Source organism: Camelus ferus, chromosome 12 (genome assembly GCF_009834535.1).
Source record: "Camelus ferus isolate YT-003-E chromosome 12, BCGSAC_Cfer_1.0, whole genome shotgun sequence".
In the NCBI taxonomy this organism is placed as follows: Eukaryota; Metazoa; Chordata; class Mammalia; order Artiodactyla; family Camelidae; genus Camelus; species Camelus ferus.
Window position 1 is genome coordinate 7,614,351 of NC_045707.1, and position 22,233 is coordinate 7,636,583.

The 22,233-nt window shown below is 53.1% G+C and overlaps 1 protein-coding gene across 3 annotated transcripts in view; it reads right to left on the reverse strand.

Moving 5' to 3' along the window:
- The window catches only part of SCUBE1 (signal peptide, CUB domain and EGF like domain containing 1), a 123,183-nt gene extending 107,519 nt beyond the window's left edge, over nucleotides 1-15,664 (reverse strand). For all 3 annotated transcript variants that reach the window (XM_032492383.1, XM_032492382.1, XM_032492381.1), the window contains exons 1-2: nucleotides 15,462-15,664; nucleotides 11,693-11,824 (exon numbers count right to left, since the gene is read on the reverse strand). In XM_032492383.1, the coding sequence (XP_032348274.1) occupies nucleotides 11,693-11,824; nucleotides 15,462-15,549 (220 nt within the window). In that variant the 5' untranslated portion in view covers nucleotides 15,550-15,664. The remainder of the gene's footprint in view (nucleotides 1-11,692; nucleotides 11,825-15,461) is intronic.
- Nucleotides 15,665-22,233: the final 6,569 nt, after the last annotated feature.

A 22,233-nucleotide genomic window follows, 5' to 3' on the forward strand; every position in this document is an offset into this window, starting at 1 on the left:
CACACACACACACACACTGTTTCTTCCTAAACCAACCGTGTTGATGGGCATTTGTGTTGTTTCCATGTCTTGGCTATTGTAAATAGTGCTGCCATGAACATTGGGGTGCATATATCTTTTCAAATTATAGAGTTTTCATCTTTTCCAGATATATGCCCAGGAGTAGGATTGCTGGATCATGTGGTAACTCTATTTTTAGTTTTTAAAGGAACCTCCATACTGTTTTCCATAGTGGCTGCACCAATTTACATTCTCACCAACACTGTAGGAGTGTTCCCTTTTCTCCACATCCTCTCCAGCATTTATTATTTGTAGTTTTTGATGACAGCTATTCTGACCAGTGTGAGGTGATACCTCATTGTAGTTTTGATTTGCATTTCTCTAATAATTAGCAATATTGATCATCTATTCATGTGCCTGTTGGCCATCTCTTGGTCTTCTTTAGAGAAATGTCTATTTAGATCTTCTGCCCATTTTGTGTTTTTGCTTTTTTTTGATATTGAGTTGTATGAGCTATTTGTGTATTTTGGAAATCAAGCCTTTGTTGGTCGCTTGGTTCGCAAATATCTTCTCCTTTCCCAGAGGCTGTCTTTTTGTTTTGTTGATGGTTTCTTCTGTTGTGCAAAAGCATTTAAGTTTGATTAGGCCCCATTTGTTTATTTTTGCTTTGATTTCTTTTGCTTTGGGAGACTAATCTAGATATTTAGTCTTAAAGGACTGTTGTGAGTTGAACTGTGTCCCCTCGAAAGATGTGTTGATGTCCTAACCCTCAGTATTTGTGAATGTGGCTTGATTTGGAAATAGGATCTTTGCAGATGTAATCAAGTTTTAGAAGAGGTTATAGTGGAGTAGGGTGGGCCCTAATGCAATGACTGGTGTTCATACAAGAGAAAGGAAATTTGGATATAGACACACAGAGGGAAGACAGCCATGAGACCACAGAGCAAAGACTGGAGTGATAAATCTGAGTGTGAAGCAGGTGCGACTGCTGTTTCCATTTCACTAATGCAGAGGCCAAGGATGGCATGGCCGAGGGCCTTGTCTTCAGGGGCCCCAGCCAGGCACTGTGTTCAAATGCAGGCTCTAGTCCTGTTGGAGCCACATCCTTGGGGTGCATGAGATGAATACTTTTTAAAAGTGCTTCATGCTCCAAAAGCTATTAAGGAGAAAGGTGGGGAGGAGATGCCACATGCATCATTGTTTTTATCTCCAGGGTCTGCACCTACTCTCGAGGTTGACGGGTGGGTACAAAGGTGGTTCCTACCGGTGGAGAAAGTGAGCAGGACGAAAGACCGGACCCAAGTGCTGCAGATGTGAAGTCCAACAGCTCGCCCTAGACATCCCTGCCCCTTCTCCAGCTTTGATTTTTTTTTTTTTTAATGAGAACTCAATTCCCAACAGAAAACAGCTCCTAACATCCAACAGAGCAGAGAAAAACAGCATGGTGAGCTGCTCATTATGGGATTTTTAAAAGGTCACACAGTTCCACTTTTCCTGTATTAAAACGGCAGTGCACACACAACCCCACAGCTCTTGTTATGTGTCAGCAACACTGGTTTGGACTTGAGTGGGATGAGTTTGTTTGTTTGTTTGTTTTTTCCATTTAATTCAAAATTGGTTCTTGCTGCGCCATGAAATATATATTTATTCTGCAGTGCCTAGGTTCTAAGAGATTCTACTGCAGTGAGTCAGAACATCTTCTCATTTTATTTTAATACTATTTTAGGGTATTTTCCTAAAAATCAGGACTGACTAGAAAGGTTCTCAAGATGAGGATTTTTAAAGCCCCTCACTCTCCACTCTCAGAGATCATCACTGACAACATCTCCCATTTCCCCTTGAAATTGGCATTTTTCTCGGCATTCCTCGCAGACAGCGGAGACCAAACGCTCTAACAAAGAACCCTTCCCTGGCTGGGCGCTAACACGTCTTCTCCTTTGTCTGGGGGGTTTAGGAAAAACCGTCCACTCCTTAGATCAGGCAACCATTCTGGGAGAGATGTATGGCTTAGGAAGTTGAGTCCTTATTGGTGAATAAATCTTAATCCGGTTTGTTGGCTAATTACATTCTCGGGAAGGTAGTTTCGCAGGGCCGCCTAGCAGGAAGGATTAAGCCCCCTGTCTCCGGTGGCACAGGGTTAAGCTCCGGGTGTGTAATGACTGAGTAATGAGACCCGCTCTCGGCGGACCCCTGGCATCCATCGATCAGGTTTCCCTTCTGCCGAGACAATGCCAGAAGTGGGCCCAGCAGTTAATTATGGGAAAGGTCAAAGGTCATGAAAAACCAACACAAATCTATATACTTTTTCATTCCTAACTGCACACAATGACCATGGCTCAGCCAGAGGGTGGGAAGGTCCTCCCCCGACCCAACCCATGATCCAAGGTAACCATGGGGTTTGAGCTGCTTGCTGACCTCTCCCAGTGGCCTGCATGGCTTCAGGCCGCCACACTTTTGCTCACGCTGTCCCCTCTGCCTGGAGCTCCTTCCCCTTCACAGATGCCTCCGCACTTCAGCAGGCTGGGTCCCAGCATCACCTCCTCCCTGACGCTTTTGCGAGACCCCTGGCAGACAGGACTCCTCCCCACCCTCTGGGCCTCACAGCTCCCTGAACAGACACTGTCATTACTCTCGCTTGCTATGTATGTGTCCTCTGAGGCTGTGAGTTCCATGGGGCAAGCACTGTGTCCTGTTCAGCTGCGGGCTCAGAAGGAGTAGAGTGTGCTCCTCGGAAGTCTGCTCGGCACTGAACGAACGAGTAGCCAACTCGACAGGAGCCTCCGTGGACGTGTGAGGCCGTACGCAGGCCCTTCACTGTGACCACCCTGAGAAATGGGTACCGACATCTTTATTAGACAGCAAAGAAAACCAAGGCTCAGAGATGTTACCTTCCCTGCCCAAGGTCACACAGCTAATACGGTGGAGCCAGGAAGTGAGCCAGGCCACTTGACTTGAGAGCTCCTGCTTTCTCAGTCACAAAGAGCCATATTTTTAACGATTCTATTTATATGAAGTCTCCATAAAAGGCAAAACTCTTGAGACAGAAAGTAGATTAGTGGTTTCTTGGGCTGGTGGTGGGGGCTGCGGAGTGATGGCTAAGGGGTACAGGCTTTCTTTTTAGAGTAAAGAAAAGGTTCTAAAATTGATTGTGGTGATGCATACACAGCTCTGTAAATACACTAAAAGGCACTGAATTGTAAACTGTAAGTAGGTGAATTTTATAGTATGTGAATTATATCTCAATAACGCTGTTTAAAATTTTTTTCCATTGACTGCTGAATCCACTGTGCTGGTGAGTTTCTGGGGCTCTGCCGGGTGCAGGGAAACCACAAGGATGCTCACTTTGAACTGACCCCAAATGCTACCTGCCCAGTGCAGACTCACTGTAGGCTTTGTGGCTCCCAAGTACCAGGTGCGACTTGCCTACCAAACCCAAAGGACCAATTACTCCCTTTGTTCCTCAGGAACACCCTGGACCCTTCACTGGGGGTTGTTCCCAGGCTCCGACATCAGGCCTGCTGGGTACCGAAGCAACCTGGTTTGCTGGGTCAGAATGAGAGCTGACCCGTCAGAGTGTTCAAGACGGAAATGAGGAGGGGCCCCAGGGGGCTGCCAGCCCAGAGTTGAGGCTCTTACTGCTCCCCAACCAATGACAGGCATGGCCATTCTCCCATTCCCTTAGCGAAAGGCAGCGGAGAAGCCCTGGGCCCCCAGACTGCAGGCTCCAGGGGGCTGCTCTACAGCCCAGCCCCATGAGCGCAACAGGAGGGCAGTCAGAGATGTAGTTGCCCGAGAGCCTGAGCCGCTTGGAGCGGGTAAGCTGGGGTTCTAGAGGTCTGACGCACCCCTGGATTTGATAAAGGGGTGACCGAGCCCAGAAAGGGAAACTGCGGACCTACTCTTAGCAGCAGGTTGGGGCTGACAGCACCTTGAAGGAAGACTCCCAGCTCAGGCGTCCTCCCCTGCCCTCACAGGCTGCCCTGGGGGCGCCAGCAGCGGCAGGGCCGGGGCTGCCCTGGTGCAGTCTGATTTCACTCCCTTTCTCTCCGGGTCCCAGGGGAGTCTCTCTCTAGTGATGACAACAGTAACAGCAGGGGCAGCCCCCACCAGGCGCCTTGTCAGAGCAGGCAGCTCAGCCTGCAGTATAGGCCAGGTTGGGAGGGCTAAACTTCCCTCATTGTGGAAACAGAGACCGGGGCCCAGAGAGCTTAAGGACTTGGACAAGATCACCCAGCTAGTAAGTGGCAGAGCCAAAACTGGAACCCAGGCAGGCTCCTTCCAGACTACCATCCTAACCCCGACAGTCCTCTGGAGAATTCATCACATCTCAGGGAATGAGGGGGCCAGGGCCCGCAGTCCTCACTGAGGACCAAGCCACCTCCCTGACTTCTTCCTTCTATGCCAGCACCTTCCCTGTCCTGGCCCCTTGGCCTCAGCCCAGACCCCGGCCACAGAGAGCTGCCAGCCCAGAGCGGGAGAGCTGCCAGCCCAGGTCTGCCTGTGGCGCTGTCAGTGGGAAGGGACAGGTGGCTGACCCTCCAGCTGGAGCCCACCTCCACCCCTAGAGACTGAACCGGCGTCAGGCGCCACCATGGCCAGGAGCATCCTGAAGAATGAGCTGCCCACTGCTGAGGTCCAGGGTGCCTGGGCTCTCCTGGCCCAGCCCTGAACTTTACAGTCAGCACATGAAGGCCCAAGAGGTCCACAGACCTGCCCAAGGTCACACAGGCTGGCACCCTAGGTCTCCGTGGACCCACACCCAGCTCTGTTCCCCTTGACTCAAGAGGCAGAAGGCCCGGACCGAAGGCAGGGGATCTCTGGGAGAGAGGAGTGCAACTTGGAGCCTGCAGAGGGAGTGGGGGGTGTCCAGTCCAGCAGCCGTTATTAACCAGCCAGAAGTCCAAGCTGGGCAGCTGGGGTTTTAAACGCTCTCCTCCCAGGCCAGCTGGGGTTTTAAATGCTCTCCTCCCAGGGGCTGCAGCCCTGGCCCATCTGGAAGACCCCCTCCAAGTATCCTCCGAGACCCCCTGACCTTGCCGGCACACACAAGCCCTCTGGCCCTTTGTCTCAAGGCCTTTGGGGAAGGCCGCCGTCCACTTCAGTAGCATTCAAAGGCCAACAGGCCCATGGTTTATTTTCTTAGAAATAATGGTTTTTTTCTGGTTAGCATTCCTCCGATGGAAAAACAAATACAGCCACTGTAATAAGAAGCGGCCAAGAGGCGGCCAGAGGGCCTGGAAGAAGGGGCAGAGAGAGGCCTGCTGCCCAGGGAGCTTGGAGATATGGAGGTGGGGGTGGGGGCAGAGGCCCTCCAACCCTGGGAGAAATGGGAATTTAGAGAAAAAAGAAAGCTCAACATGCATGCACCGTGTCTTCGACACACTCTCATGTATGGCGAGGCAGCCTTCCCTCCCCGAGACTCCACTCAGATGCACACTCTGTGAGGCAGGTACCCCTGCTCCCATTGGATGGATAAGGAGCCAGGTGCCTCTGGAAGGTTAAGTCACTTGCTGGACTTACCAAGTCGGCAAAGACAAAAACGGGCCTCTGCATCCTTGCTGCAGATGGTTCCATGGGCCCTCAGAGCTGGAAGAGACCTGCACTGCTTTCCTAACTTGGCCGGGATGATGCCTCTCCAGGGAGCCCTCCCAGACTTCTCCCTCTCTGGGTAGAGATACACGCTCTCTCTTCCTCATGCCCGCTGAGTCTGGTCTGTATTTCTATGGCTGTACTTTCCACATCCTGTTATGATCGTGTCTCTCCCAGGCTGTCTCTCCCCTCACCAGTGAGGTCAGGAAAGCATGCCTTGGCCCGGGCACCAAGCTTGGCACAGAGTAGGTGCTCAGTGAACATTCTTGATGCTAAACTGAATCTAGTCCAGTGGACACATTTTACACACGGGCAAACTGAGGTTCAGGAAGGTGAACTTGCCTCCAATGCTTAGACGCCAACCGTATGAGCTCTTAATTTTTGTTTCCAGAAACAGACATGGGCTCCAAGAAGCCTAAACTCTGCAGCAGATCTGAGACCAGTTGTAAGCAACGCTGCCTAATTGCTAGCTGACAGCAACTTGGAAGTTTAAGTCACACCCAATTTCTTCCTGCCTCTGGTCTGCTGGACGCAAGCGCCTTCATCCTCAGCAGGGCACACGTTAGCATGCATAATTGCACGTTTTAAGACCTGAAGAATTTCCCCTCCTCCCCCCTCCCAGCCCACCTCCTACTGACTTTCTTGGCCTCCCCAAAAGCAGAATTTCATCTGGAGTTTCAATAAAGTGTGCAATAATGATGATGAAAATGATTTAATAAGGTCATAGACATTATTCCCTCCGAAGGCCAACTGGTTTTAAGATTTTTTCCTGATGTTGAACTAAATGGATCATTGGGTGTGTCAGTAGGAGTTTTGTTAAAATGCTTAATAGCATGCCCTGTAATCTACCTGACTTCAGTGACTGACAAGTAGACCCCGGGGATATGAAATTCAGGAAGTGACTATTTACATTCATTACATACATGCTAATTTTGTGATCTTTGATGCCCATAAGGTTGTCATTTTTTTCCTTTTCACAAGAAAGGGAAAATAGTAATATATTTGATATACTGTGGCCAAAACAAAATGTTATTTCCCCCAAGAGTTTTAATTATAACATCTTGGAAAAGGCCCCAGTTGGAACTTGCAACTGGAATAAACCACTTGAATAAATGGTCGAAAAAATTAAGGACACATAGAAGGGGTGATGTGCACTGCTGGTTCAGACTAAACAGTGATTATCAAGAGGGTCTTAGTTATTTAAACAAGCCATTTGAGGGTGGTTTGCTCCTCGTTTGGGGCCTGGTCTTGATTATAAACAAGAGCTTTTAATTAAGATTAGTAAGGCCCAATTCAAGCTATAATTTGGTCCTTTTCCTTAGCAAATGTCTATGAAAACAAAGCAATTAAGGTTAAATGAGTTGAAGCATTTACAGGGCTTAAAATGCCCCCTCTTCACCCCCCACCTGCCCCCTCGGCAGAAAGAGCACAAACAGGCCTGACTAAGCCGAGCAGGAGGCCAGCGATGGGCTGGCTGGGCGATGTGCCGCCAGCCCCCTGCATTCCCAGGGCCTGGCTCAGGATGAGCTGATGGCAGGAGGGGAAGTGTGAGAGGGTCTCTGTAGCCCCCTCTAACGCACAGCTAGGGAACTCCTCCCACTGCGTTCAGACAGGCTGCTGGGGACCTGGCCAGCTGCTGGGACCCCGTGGCTGACTGGGGTTGATGTCTAGTCCTGCTGCCTCTCATCCGAGTGGCCTGGCTAGAGACCGACCTCCTGGTTGCTTCAGGTGCTGGGTTTGCTAAAGGGTTTTCCTCAACCAGCAGGAGTTTCCAGGCAACACAGTTAAAGGTGTAAGGGGCTCCGTCAGCCCCACATGGTGGGGGGGGGGGTGTCATAGGTAACTTCTTCCTGTGGAGAACTGGGGACACTCTAGAAGCCGTGTCTCTGGGCATGCTTTGCTGAGAATCTGTCCTCTGTGTTTACCATGGTAAGCAGCAAAGACTATCAGATCTCTGGAACAAGGTAACTCATTTCCCCCAAAACTCTAACCCCAAACTCTGCAAAATCCCACACAAGCTCAGGACCTCCAGATAAAAGGGGCCCAGGGAGGGAAAACAGGTTTAATCCCAGGTAACTATGGCTGTCTGGAGGGTGCAGTTGTTGATTCTTGATGTCTGCTGTGGGAGAAGGTGGCAGCATACTATTTGCCATCCCTGGAGTAGGTTTAGTAGAACAAAGGAAAGCCTTCTGTCACTTGTATTTTTTATTGCACGTGGTTGGTAAATGGTCATCTGTGAACAGCACACATGTCTGTATGTCTGTGGGGACATGGATATATGCATGTGGTTTATCTGAATAGTCAATGAACCAGAATACCCCATTTCCCAGCTGTTTTAGTTCCTGGGAGTTATGGGAAAAAGACAACGCTTCACCCCTTTTCACATATTGGACAATGTTGCGATCATCGCCATCAACATCATGATGGTCACCACTGACCTCCTCATCCTCATCGTCATTATCACTGTCATCATCAGCAGCGTCACTGTCAACATCACCGTCACCGTCAGTACCATCATCACCACCATCATCCTCACAGTAACAGCAGCCAATGCGGATATAGTGTGTCCTATGTGCCAGGCTATGTTCAAATGACGTATATGCATCAATTCATTTAATTCTCACACTATCTCAATGAGGTAGGACTATTGTCATTTCTATTTTACAGATGAACAAATGGAGGTCAAGTAACTTGTCCAGGCTACACAGGCAGGATTTGAACCCAAGCAGCCTTGTTCCAAAGTCCAGGCTTTAACCACTATGCTCAACTGAATATGACCATTCATTCCCTTGTCTCAGAATAGAGGGCCACAGACAGCAATAACTGCTTGCAGAAAGGCACTGTGAAGCAGTGGACCCACCAAACTCAGGCCCTAGTCCCAACTCAGGCAAGGCCCCTGCCTTCTCAGGCCTCCCTTTCCCGCCCTGTGAACCAAGAAGTGAACACCTGGGTGTTCTCCAAGCTCCCCAGGTCACCAGTGCACAGGGCCTGCCAGCCCCTCCAGATTTCAAAAACTCCAGAAGTCTCTGCATGGTCCTTCTGGGGAACCCAGGGGGAATCTGACGAACACTCCAGCAGGCTCTGTGGTTCTGAGTGATGACCGTAGGTGGGTCCCCAGGGATGAGAAAGCCTCAGCACAAGGGGGAGAGCATCCACTCAGGTGCCCTGAACCCACAGCAGCACTCGGAGTGTTTACGGAGCGAGCGCCCAAACAGCATCCTCCTCTCGGTTCCTGACGACCATTCTCCCTGCCGTTGACGCGGCAGCACAGCTCGCTTACCACCCGTGTGAGCCTCACTTGTTCGTTAAGAATTTCTACCGATGCGCAGTCTCAGTTCATGCAGCCCAATTGGACTATAAGCTCCCTTAGGGGAGGGGCCAGGCTGCACCCTATCACCTCTGAGGTCTGTAGTGCTGAGCAGTGTTCAAAGGTCTCCATGGTGTCATCTGAGCCTAAAACCACTATGAGAGGTAGTGAGAAGAGGTGCTGATGACAACGACAGTGCGGGTAATGGCACCACCCTCTGTGTGTTATGCACGCACCGTATAGAGTGTGAGCCAGACCCCGAGGCTGGCAGGCCCCCTGTACACTATATTGCATTTCATCGATCAGGGCTGCCTGTAGTGGCGGGTATTTGGGGTCCATCTAATGAAAGGAGACACTGAAGCTCAGGAGGACAAATGACCACCCAAACTTTCACACTGAGGTGGGCTGCAACCCAGGGCTCCCATCCCTACATTTCTCTCTCATTAGACAGGGTGGAAATGACACCCTGGCAAGAACAGGCCCTCCCGCGGACCCGGCGCGCCACACTTCCCATGCAGCCCTCACACTCTTCTACAGGTGTCTCAGAGGCCGCTCACCCTGTGTGAACTCCAGTCTGGGCAAAAGAGAGCCAAACTCAGAACAAACATGTCCTGCACACCCATGCTAGTGCCAGGCTCTGCCCCAGGAGCTGCGGACACAGGCACAAACGTGAAACGCTCTCTGTAACTGAGGAACTCGCTGTGAGATCCAGTCGGGCAGAGGCCGAGTTTGACAGCTTCAGTGTGGCGGCCCCACGGCTGAGCACATGGCAGACCCTCCAATAAATGAGCTCACAATTCAGTGGGGGAGCAAGACACATAATTATAATCCAGAATCAGAGTGCTCTGATGGAAAGCAGCCTAGGGGCTTCTGGGAGCAAGGTAGGTACTTAACGCAGCTGTGTGTGTGTGTGCGTGCGTGCGTGTGTATACACATATACACACATGCACGCACATGTGTATAGTTGTGTGGAAGTGGTGGTATTGGAGAAGGCTTCCTGGAAGAGGCAAATCTAAAGCATGATTAGGAATTAGGACACAAAGGGAGGGAAAGGAGCTCCAGGCAGGGGGCAAACCTGAGCTGGGTCTCAGAAGCACAGAATGACCTGGTGAGTGTGTGTGAGCATGGTGTTTGTATGAGGCTGAGCCGGGCTGGAGAGACAGGGAGGCCCCTGGCAGTTCCTGAAGCACATTCACAAGCCTTATCCTCTTTTATTGTCGTACTGAGGCCATCAGGCCTCCGAAGCCAGTGAGTGTGACTCCCAACCTGGGCTCAAGCAGAGTGGAAAGCTAAAGCCAGACTCTGAAGGACTTCAGGGCAACAAGGAGGTCGCAAAGCCTGGGTCTCCTGGGCAGGGGACAGTGGGAAGGCACCTATGGAGCTGGGCAAGGGGAGGAACAGGCTGCGTCAGTGGCTCAAATCAGCAGGGATGGGGGTCACCCTGGGCCTTCCCCTGCCAGAGCATTGGGCCTGGAGGGCAGAGCAGAAGGTCAGAAAACGGTTGCACAGAGCCTTACATGTGTCAGCTGGAACCCCCAAGCTAATGTCCAGGACCTGCCAGCAGCTGGCCCGGCCTGTGCCACCAGGCTTCTGGCTCACGGCCGGCTCTATCTGCCTCCAGCCTGGCCTCCTTCCAGAGGTCTGTGAGTAGGCACCAGCTCCCCTCTCAGGCTTCTCCCCCTAGCAAGGCCAGGGAGGCACGATCCAGGGTAATGTCATCTGTCCAGCACTTGGCTTTAAGGAGACGCCCAACAATGTCAGCATCTCACGGAGGCAGAGCTGCATGTCCTACACAACCGAGCTCCCGTGAAGCCTTATACAGCATTGCACCTTGTTCTCCTGTGTCATTTTTCTAACACAAATCTCACACTGTGAAAAAGTAAGCTGGCAGGGCTCAAGGAGAAGATAAGGAGACGCTAGAGAGCCGTGGGTGGGAATTAGGAGACTTGCGGTTGAGTACCGGCCACGCCACTGTGAAACATGGGGATCTTGCAGAAGATGCGTCGCCACACTGAGCCTCAGTTGTCCCCATCTGTGAAGTGGGGACAGATTTGGGTCTTGATTCTTATCAGTCATGGAGAGAGCTGTTTCTAGTCCTCTGATGCTGGGCTCTGCCCCATGGAGGCAGAATGACTACACAGACTCTCCTGGACAAATGCTCCCAAAGTTTCCACCCAGCTTGGAAAGTCCTGGCTCCAAAGACAGCCGAGGCTGCTCTTGTCTCTCTGACTCTCAGCCTGCCAGGGAGGTGGTTTCTAGGGCTACACAGTCAAAGCAGCACCCTAGGTGCAGGGAAGGAAGGCTGGACAGAGAGACGGACAGCACAAACCCACCAGTCTTGGCCCAAGTTCTCATCCTTGAGACAGGAGCCCTGAGCCAGCCTCACAGAAGTAGCTGTCACTGAGCCGCTCCCTCAGGGAAGCTACACAGGGTACATAGAGTTATTTCGGATTTGAAATTAGGGACTGTGGGGGTCACCCCAAGCCTTTACCCCATACACATCCAGTCAGGGACAGATGGACAAATAAATCATTAATGCTTCATCTCAATTTCTTTTTAAAAACCCCAAAAGTTTCAAATCCAGGGAGAGTTAGACACCCCAGGCCTCTCAATACCACCCTCCAGAGAAGTAGCCAGGTTCCCGGGAAGCCCACAGCCTCCCTCCCAAGGCTGAGAGAGGCCTGTGCTGTGGTTCTTCATGGGGGCGAGCCCTGGAGACGCAGAGTCTGCCGCGGCTAAGGCCAAGGCCGTGGGTGGCGGCCTTGGGGTCTGGCAGGAGGGCCGGGCTGGGCTCACCTTCACACTGCCTGCCTTCCCCCTTGTAGCCTGGCTTGCAGAGGCATTTGTAGGACTTGGGCGTGTTCTGGCAGATGGCATCAATGTGGCAGTCATCTGTGCCCTCCGAGCACTCGTCCACGTCGACTGCCCCTGTTGGGGGGGAAACGGCAAGTGAGGTGTGGCCTGGGAAGCAGGCAGCCCTAGCACGGGGCAGGGGCAGGGAGTTCCGTCTGCCTCCCACCCTCCCACTGATCACTGGGGGAATTAACAGTCACAGCTGTCACAGGATGCCTAGGTGTGACGAGCAGTGACTGGTGGCATCTCTGGGGCAACTACTCTGCCAGGCACAGCGCTACCAAAATGCTGGTCTCATTTCTTTTCACAATAATTCCATTAAGTAGAGCTATTATTCCCACTAAAAAGATGAGAAAACGGAGGCTTAGGAAGACAGCGAGAAGCCTCTCTCATGTGGTCATGCTCTCCCCACAAGCATTGCTCCAACCCTCCCTACTCTCCTTATTCTAGAATGTAGAGCCAGAAGGCTCCGCGGAGGATTTTTAAATCCACCCCTTTTGGGTTACAGCTGGGGAAACAGAGGCTGGCATGGAGCAGGGAGCAGAGGCTAAGCCAGCAGGCCCATGTAGGAGATCGGAGCTTGGGCCCCAGCCAGCCCCTAGACTATGGAAGGAAAGGATTCTTCCCCCAGCTTCCACGTCACCAGACTGGAGAGGCCCAGCAATGGACTCAGTGGGGCTAACTTAGTTCATGGGTGGTTCTGACCTCCCTGTCCCCTCTCCTCCCCACCTCGGAAATCTAGGTTTGAACCTGGTTCTCATATTCTGACTTCCAAACTCAAGTGAAGTTTAGGTTGTGAGGGCTCCTGACAACTCCCCGCCTCCTGCCCTCACAAAGGGCATATACACCTGCATTTGGAACATCTGTCAGGCAAATAATGTAAAACAGATTCTATGTATCTGTATATACACCCCAAGACATACACACACACACACACACATACACACACACACACACGCACACACACACACACACACACAGAGCTCAGACATGGGGAGGACCCTCAGAGCACAGAAGAACCTTAGCTGTAATCTAGGTTAATTCCTCAGGTTACAAATGAGGAAACAGAGGCCCAGAGAAGTCTGTTGAAAGTCAGTAGCTCATTGGGGGCAGAGACTGGACTCCTCTGACCCAGGATAAGCAGGTCCAGAGCTTTTCTACATGCCATGTTACTTTCCAGGCAGCTTTGCATAAAGTACCAATGGATGGCAGACAGACATAAGGACCCAGAAGGGCAGCATAGGGAACCCTGAGTGCAGTAACCCAGAGGCCAGGCTGGGGAAGTCCTGGAATGTCTCCTCTCTTCCTGCCTCCAGCCTCACCGTAGCCTGTCTGGCCATCAAGAATGTCTACCCTGAATTACTCTTCTGGCTGGCTTCCAGGTTCTAAATCTGCATGGGGGTGCTTCTCTAAGAGAACCACTCCCCACCATCCCGAGGACTCTTCCTCTGTTGCCCTAGTCCCCAAGGCTGCAGCCTGCCCCTAAAGGATGAATGGCAGCAAAAAGAAACACAACAGAATCACCTCCATGCATGCACGTGCGCGCGCACACACACAGAGACATACACACACACACACACACACACACACACACACACAGAGCAGGTGGTTGTATCTGCTCAGGTCAGCAGCCCATCCTCTACAGCTGCCCAAAGGAAGGTGGAACAGCGGCCAGGAGGCAGTGAGTGTAGGAAACCAGAGCCAGCCATTAGATGGCCAGGGGCCAGCAGAACATCTCCTTCTGGAGAAGTGACCACAGAGGGACTCAGGAGAGGAGTGGCACAGCCTCAAGGGCCAGAGGCCAGAGACCAGAGAGGGCCAGTCTGCACTTTCCAGGGGAGAGGACTGGGGCCACTTTTGAGGCAGGACCAGCAGGGGCAATGGGCTGCGGCACAGATACAGCTCTCCCACTACCCAAGCGTCAGTGCACAGGAAGGAGGGAGGGAAACTGACTGGGGCTCTGGAGCGCCCCCTACCCCCAATCTCATACCTAGGTAGGGATGGAAATGGATGGATGGTAGCCAAGGGGCAGTGGAGGCACCTCCCAACACACCTTTTAAACCTATCTTTAGGTGGGGGCTGGGAAGAGGGCAGGCAAGTTCAAGGAGAGAGGGAGAGGAAACATGGGGCATGGGCTCCTGCAGGTTCCCTGGCCATACTTATGGCCTGGCTGGGGACTCTTTCCCCGGGGGAGCCAGCCCAGCCCTCCCAATAGGTGGTTGCTTTGACATTAGTTTGTTTCACAGCACACGGCTTCCATGTGGTGGGGACAGGGAGTGCAGACAGACACAGAGGAGAGACAGAGAAGGGGAGACAGGCACATAAGGAACAGACAAACGGGGGTGAAGGACCTCAAAGCCCAGAAGAGACACCCACAGACACGTGGGGGTGTGGCAGTAGGGACAGCTTCCCTGGTGGCCACCTGAAAAACAGCTCAGCTCCAACTGTGGAATAGTTTAAATGGCCCGGCATCCTCACTCAGGGTGTGACTCCCAGAAATAGACTTCCTGCTGCCAAACACAGACCTCAGGGAGCCCTGCACAGCAGCCAGGGAGAACATAGCAGGGTCTCTCCCCACCAAGGACAGAAAGGGAGGAAGCTCTTCCAAGGGACGTGGGAGGAGAGCATGTGTCTTCAGCTTTGTGGAAGAGCCCCTTCCGGACAACCAAGAGAGCAGGAGGCGAAGCCGGGGTGGAGTGCCAGGAGTCTCTGTGAGATCCATGGGGCACCCCCACCTCGCCTCTGCTGCCTGCCCCAACCATGCCTGATGCTCGACGCCTGTTCCCTCCTCCAGTCTCTGGCCTCTCTCTCCTGCCCCTTCACGATGTCCCATGTTTGGTCTCCCCTTCCTCTGGTTCCTATCCATTTCCTTTCGCCTGTGTCTGTCGGTCAGTCCTCCCCCTCCTATCTGTCAATCTGCCCACGGCTTTCCAGCCATCTCCATCCTTCTCTCTTTCCCTCCGTCTGTCTCCCTCCCTCCTCCTCCTCAGTCCTCCCATCTCTTTCTCTGGTGTCCCCCTGCCTGTACCTCCCCTCTTCTCCTTTTCCCTTCCTTAGTCCTGCCCTCACATCTCCCCCTTTTGATCTTTTCCCTTCCTGCAGCTTATCTGCCTCCTTCTTACTCCCTTGGGTTCCCTCCTTTCCCTCTTCAGTCTTTCTGGTCTGTACTCTTCCAGTCTGTCTTTCTCTGGGTTTTTCCCTGTGTCCTTTTGTGTGCCTCCTTTTCTGTCCATCTGTCTCTCCATCTACCACCTCCCTCTTCTCTTTCTATCCCTGTCCTTTTCCCCCTTGCTCACCTCTTCTGGGTCTCCCCTTTGAGCCTCCTTCCGCCGGTGCTCCCTTTTTCCCTGGGGGAGCGCCCGTCGGCTCAAGGGTCTCCACCCTCTCGCCAGGTCGGCAGGGGGTGGGGGATGCCCTCTGGCACGCCGTCGCGCCTTCTTTCTTCCTCGCGCCCTCACGCTCCCCTTCACCCGGGGCCTCAGCCCACCCCGCCCCTGCTACGGCCCCGCGGGGCTCGGGGAGCCCCGGGCCGCCAGGGCTGCGGGGTGGGGGCGCCCTGCGCGGGCCCCAGAAGTTACTTTGCAAAGAGGTGGGGCGGGGCGCAGGGCCGCGCGGGCTGAGGCCCTCCAGACGGCGCGGGGCTGCGCCCCCCCCCACCCCGGGACCCTGCCGCTGCCGCCCGCCGCCCGCCGCCCACCGGGTCGGGGCTTACCTGGGAGCCCGCTGCCCCCCGCCAGCCGCCCGCGCGCGCCCAGGGCGAGCAGCACACACAAGTGCCAGCGCACGGCCGCCGTGCCCATGCTCGCTGCGGGCCGGGCCGGGCCGGGCCGGGCCGGGCGTGCGGGCGTGCGGGGCGCGAGGACCCCACCGACCGGCCGCTGGGCGAGCGCTCCTAGCTGCTGGCTCCGCGGCCACCGCTCGGGCTCCCCAGCCACCAAGCCGGCGCGGCTGACGAGCTGACAGCCGCGCGCTCATTGGCCCGCTGCCTCCGGGGGCGGCGCTCCGCCCGCGATCGGCCAATGGGCGCCGGCGGCCGGCCTGCGGGGGGGAGGGGCGGGCCCGGGCGTCCGGGGGCGCCCCCTCCCCTCGGGGCTGGCGGCAGGTGGGGGGTAGGGGCCGGCTCGCGCGGCCGCGGGGTGCACCGTCTAGGCCAGGCTGGAGCTGGCTCCGGAGGCTGCTCCCTCCCGCTGTCCCTGGCTCCCCACCTCCTCCCACTAGCGCCGGTCGTCAAGGGTGGCCACACCTCTGGGAGCAGCACCCCACCAGCACACATACTCCGCTCCAACACACACACTCAAGGGAGAGGAAGAGGGCCGGCCAACCGGCCCTTGGAGGTAGAGAAAGGCCCAGCAGCATCCATTTGTAGTGAAAGAAACGCAAACGCTCAAAGCAGAATTGTACATTCACCCATTTGGTAACTCTTCACTGAGCACCTACTGTGTGCCAAGCACTGGCAATGCAGGGGCGAAGCCAGGCAGGAACAAAATCATTCAAAATTCTACGTTAAAAACAAAAGAGCTTTTTACCACTCCTCAAAGGACAATGGCCCATAAGTGTGCTTGTCATAGGACAGGCACAGGACCCCCATCATCTGGAAGGGGCGGTTTTTGCGGTCAGTCCAGCCAGCGCAGCCCACCTTCTGGCTGACCTCTTATCCAGGAAAGTTTGATGCCCCCCAGGATGCGAGGCCTGTGGCCTCCCCAGGGCCAGTTCCCGGAGGGGTTGTGGGCTTGGGGGCAGGGGCAGCAATCATCGGACCATTCAGCCCAAGAATTGCTCTGGCCTGACCTGTAGTCTACACCTGACTTCTTTGGGGCCTGGACCTGAGACCCGGGCCGGGAGGTGCGCCTGGAAACAAATAGACCTTCTCAGCCCCAGGCAGGACGCTCACTTTAAGGGAAGAAAGTTCAGCAAACCCCAAGGCCCATCTCCTTGACAACCACCAATAAGAGCTCCTTTTTTCTTCTCCTGCTCTCCAGGCCTGCCTCAAAGACAAGACTTTCCTCTTTTTGTCCACTCTGCTTGTACCGGTCCACACCCAACTTTCCTCTCCAACCCCAGCTCCCTTCCCTGCCCTCCAACACACACCCTCAGGCGAACGGACACAGGCTCTCACACACAGTCACACTCACACTCACACACATCCTCACAGACACACATCCTCACACATACGCACACACTTCAAACACACAGCCTCTCACACACAGACACATGACCACACACACTCGCACTACCTTCTGTAGGTGTCCAGCCACCCTTGCTCCCAATCTGACTTCGTGTCACAAGCAGCTTGTGGCACTGGCCTGGTGCCTGAGGCAAGGGGTCTCCCACATGGAGGGGACCAGGGAGGGCCAGCCTTACTCCCATTACTCCAGACATCTCCTCCTCCATGGTTGATCCTGGCAGGTGGCTTAATTTGGAAGACCCCATTATCAAGCTTTATTTTTGCCCTCCTCATGGTGTGGCTTTGGGTTTCCGGGAGAGAAATCTCCCTGGGAACCACAAATGCTCTTGTGCAAGAAATGTGACTTTGGGGAGACGGGCCCTTTCAGGGGGCTCTAGCCGACTAGAAACAGCACTCTTTAATGTGTCTGTGCATCAGAGGCCCCCACCCCTGGCCAGCCCCCCCCAAGTTTAATGGTAGCAGGGCATTTTCTTCCAGACTGTTTCCCCAAATCAAGGAGGGAATGGAAGCAGGGTGGTGGCCTGTTAGACTGTGACTCCCGGAACCCCGAGACAGCTCTCACTCAGATTGAGTTCTAGTCGGCGGCTGCCCCTCTGAGGTGTGCAGAGAACAAGTGCTTCCTTCCAGAAGGCGATCATGGTCTGTGCAGAGGAGCCAGGGAGCTGGGAGAAGGGAGGTGGAGAGACACTCATCATCCCTCCGTGAATACCTTCCCCAAGAAGGTGGCAGAGAAAGAGGCAGTCACTTCTGCCCCGGAGCACGTGACCTAGAGTTCGGAACCAAGTATGAGAGGAGATTTCTGAGATGGATGAGACAACGCGCAAGGCCCCACGGGAGAAGGGGGGGACCGAGGAGTGGATGTTCTTGGAGCACCTGGCAAACTGTAAAGCGTTGCACGTGTGTGGCGGTGACAGGTGGAGAGCTGCTCACAGAGACTGGTGTCTGTGCCGCTGGGAGGGGCAGGAGGGGTGAGCACCTGGATGCCTGGACTCCAGCAAGGGGTGTCTTGCAGCCTCTGGAAACAGTTGGGTGAGTAGAGGCCCAGGCACGAATCGGACAGTCACTTTGGGAGGGACATCTGTTGGCTCCCTGTCACCTTCCAAACAATCCAGGAACACTTGGTGAGGCCAACAAGGCCCCTTTGCCCTTCCCAGTGAACCTATCCTCACCAAACCACTGGCCAGGAGGGCCCACAGGCATCCTGTTTCCACACCTCCTGCAAGGCCAGGAGCACCCTCATTGCCCTTCTTCACAAGGCTCACCCCTCCTTTTCTGCCCACCCCCTCCACCCCTGCCCCCAAGCAGGGTGTAGGGCCTCCTTTGGGCTCCTACAGACCCCGGGGCTTTCCCATCAGTGTCCAGCTCACCCTGGGTCTCACGTCTCTCTCCTCCCAGACTGGGGATTCCCAAAGGTGGGGCTCACAGCTGATCCAAGTCTGGAATCAGCTCCAGATGGGACCTTGGGGAGTGAATCCAGCCGCCCACCCTCTCCTGGCTGCCTCCACCCTCCATGCCCCATGGGGAAGCTGGGCTGGCCAGCAGGACCGCTGTCCTCCGGGGCCCTTTGGCTCCCTCTGGTGACACCTCGTGGAGATCTGAGGAGCAGCGAAGGGGAGTGGAGAGGGGGAGGGCGGCTCTTCCTTCCAGACACGCAGCCTCTGCCGCCCTGACTCCAGCCTGCTGACCCCCTGTTCTCAGCATAAGCATACCTTAACTTTTAAAAAAAATTCCCCTCAGGAAGAATTCTCTTGATTAATAACAGTTGCGAAAGTTCTTTGAGAAAATAAAGTTCCCTGCAAGCATAAAATGTCATTACAGGGAGGTTAAGCCTCAATCTGGATGACTTTAGAGGCTTTTGTCATCCTCCCTTATTAAAAGTGAACTTTTATAATAACTCTGCTTCATTTTTGCACACTTCTTTAGACCTCCGAGGCTATTTTTTTTTTGCAATCACTTGAACCCCGCTTGTCAAATGAGGGTCTCAGTCCCCAGGAGCTCTGTGCATCTCTAGCTCACGTTCCATGCTGCTCTGATATGACTCGCCTGAGAGTCAGCATTCGGGGTATTCTGCCCTGTGGGCTGCCTCCTTCCCCGCGTATGACATAGGTACCCTGTATGGAGTGTTCGTGTGCCCAGCACCGTGCTCAGATAGCCTGTGGGTTCCACCATCTATCCTGAGAGGTAGAAACTGCTACCACCTCTACTTCACACCTGAAAAGATGAAGACTCAGGCCGCTTGCCCAGGACCACAGAGCTAGCAAACGGCAGATGCGGGATCCGAACCCAGGGCCGTGTGACTTCCAAAGATGCGCTCTAAACCATTACCTGTTCATAAAATTCACTCACAAGGTCAAAAGGCATTAGGGCGCTCCTCACTGTAATGGGATAGGTTTTACTCTTTTGGTTTCACTATTGAGAAAAGCAGCCAGATTCTAACAGTTCACAATTCATGTGGTTGATTTCAGGTACTACCCAGTTTTATGTTCTCCCATCTTTCTAACATGTCCAAAAAAATTCCCTCATCTAGGATGGTGATACTTCACTCTAGGGTCCTGGGTGGGGTTGTGTAGAAGTGGGAAGTGGGGGTGACATGACACACACACATGCCCCAACCATCCCCTCTGGGGCGTAGTTATGGGACTGACTAGGCTGCAAGGCCGTAGATGCGTCCACAGGCAAAGCTGCGAACGAGTCCTGGAGACAGCCCAGCCCGCTCACCTCATTTCACAGGGAGGGAAACCTCGGCCCAGCCCCACAGATCTGCTGCCTCTTGAATGTGTCCACGGCACCTGAAACTTGCCAAGTGGGCTGTCAGCCACTCTTGCCTAAGCCTGCTCCTCCCAGGCCTCCCAGGCCTCCCAGCCTCAGGGCTGGCACCTCTCCCCTCTCCCCACCCTACACACCAAGCCCTGTGGATGTCATAAACCCTCTCCTCTCCATCTCCTGGGCCACCAGCTCTCACTTGAATGACCCCACAGAGGCTCAAACCCATATGCATAAGGGTAGCTGGAGTCAGTGCTCAAAGGCTGACCTGATCTCCCTGCTCCTTGCTGCCTAAAGGACAAAATCCACTCAGGGCCCTGGTACATGGGTCCACCCTCTGCCTGGTAAAGTCCTGCTTGCCCTCCACTCTGCTGGTTCACACCTCTGAGCACAGCTCGCTCCATTCCCTCGTCTCATGATGCCCTTCCCCAAGCCGTGTGCCTGGCAGACCCAGACTCAAGGTACCCTGTCCTTACAGCTCACACCCTGCTCAGGGCCTTGATGATTGCATCCAGCTGCCCACTTTCTCCTGGCCACCTCCATCCTCTGTGCCCCCAGAGGAAGCTGGGCCGGCCAGCTGGACTGCCATCCTCAGGTGCCCAGAATGGTGACTTGGGGCCCTTTGTCCTACACGATCCCCCACCAAACCTGACCCTGGTTCAGGTTTGAAATCTGAAACTCATCGGTTAGTAGATCTGTCTCTCACTCAGGTCAAGATGTTGGGGTGTGCAGGTTAGTTAGACTTCTTGACCACCACGTGTCCCTTCTAGACCTCAACCCAAGGCCTCAGTGGTAAACAGGTGGCTCTGGCTGGGCCATTCACTGTATTTCATGCCACTGGCTGTAAAATTGGTTCAGGCAAGGACATGGAGTAAATCAAGCCAATCAGATCTCTTCCCTGGGATTCTCTAAGTGGGGCTGGTGGGGAGTGCATATGGGCATAGAGCAGCAAGGGTGGATGTCAGAGCTGCCTGTCACTGTGGTTCTCCCATGGGATGGAGAGCTGGCCTAAGAGAATGGATCCACCAATCAGAGGGAAGCAAAGGGAAGAGATGGGGAGGGAAAAAGAAGAGAGAGAGAGAGAGTTGGGGCTGGGGAAGGAGGGACCAGACAGTGTTTGACGCCCTGGATGAGTCATTCTTTCTGCTCTTAAGACATTTATGCTGGTTTCTGTCTCTCTAGCCAAAGTAGTCCTGCTTAATCAGTGTGCAGGATTGGGGGATGTCTCCATGATATGACACCATTTACAAATACAGGTGCCAGGTCTTGTTCTAAATACTACATATATTTTAAAACATATTTTATTGAAGTGTAGTTGATTTGCAACATTGTGTTAGTTTCTGGTGTGATGTATGTGTCACAGCACAGTGATTCAGTTATACATATATATATTCTTTTTCATATTCTTTTCCATTATAGGTTACTACAAGATATTGAATATAGTTCCCTGTGCTGTACAGTAGGACCTCATTGTTTATCTATTTTGTGTATAGTAGTTAGTATCTGCAAATCCCAAACTTCAATTTATCCCTCCCCATCTCCCTTCCTCCCAGTAACCAGAAGTTTGTTTTCTATGTCTGTGATTGTTTCTGTTTTGTAAATAAGTTCATTTGTGTCATTTTTTTAGCTTCCACATAGAAGGGATATCATATGATATTTGCCTTTCTCTGTCTGACTTACTTCACTTAATATGATAAATCTCTAGGTCCATCCATGTTGCTGCAAATAGCATTATTTCATTCTTTTTAATGGCTGAGTAGTATTCCATTGTGTATGTATACTATATCCTCTTTAACCATTCATCTGTCGATGGACATTTACGTTGCTTCTATGTCCTGGCTGTTGCAATAGTGCTGCTGTGAACACTGGGGTGTATATATCATTTTGAATTAAAGTTTTCTCCAGATACATGCTCAGGATTGGGATTGCTGGATCATATGGTAACTCCATTTTTAGTTTTTTAAGGAATCTCCATAGTATTTTCCATAGTGGCTGAGCCAAAATACATTCTTGCCAAGTAAATGCTGCATATATTATTTCATGAAATCTCACAATCACCCCATGGAGTAGGTGCTGTTGCCCTCATTTATGGCTGTGGAATGCAATACAGAGAGGTTAGGCAACTTGCCCAAGGTCATAAAGCAGAGCCAGGCACCAGTGAATGAATGAATGAATGAATGAATGAATGAGAAGTATTGCCCTTGGTCACCCAGGCAATCAGAGTCAGGATGAGAAGGAGCTGTGGACTCTTGACTCCTTGTCCAGTCTTCTTTGCTCCTCCCTCTTTCCTGGAGTCTTAGATGTCCCATGATGGAGTGGAGGGAAATAACAGGCTGGACCTGAATCTACGCTCAGCTATGTACTTGCTGTGTGACCTTCGGCAAGCCACTGCACCTCTCTGTGACTCAGTATCTTCACCCATAAAATGGAGCTAATAGTGCCTACCACACAGAGTAGGTGTAAGACTCTCATGGAAAGTGCTGGGCACAGGGCATTGACACCATGGCAGTCAGGTAGTTCATTCATTCCAAGGATG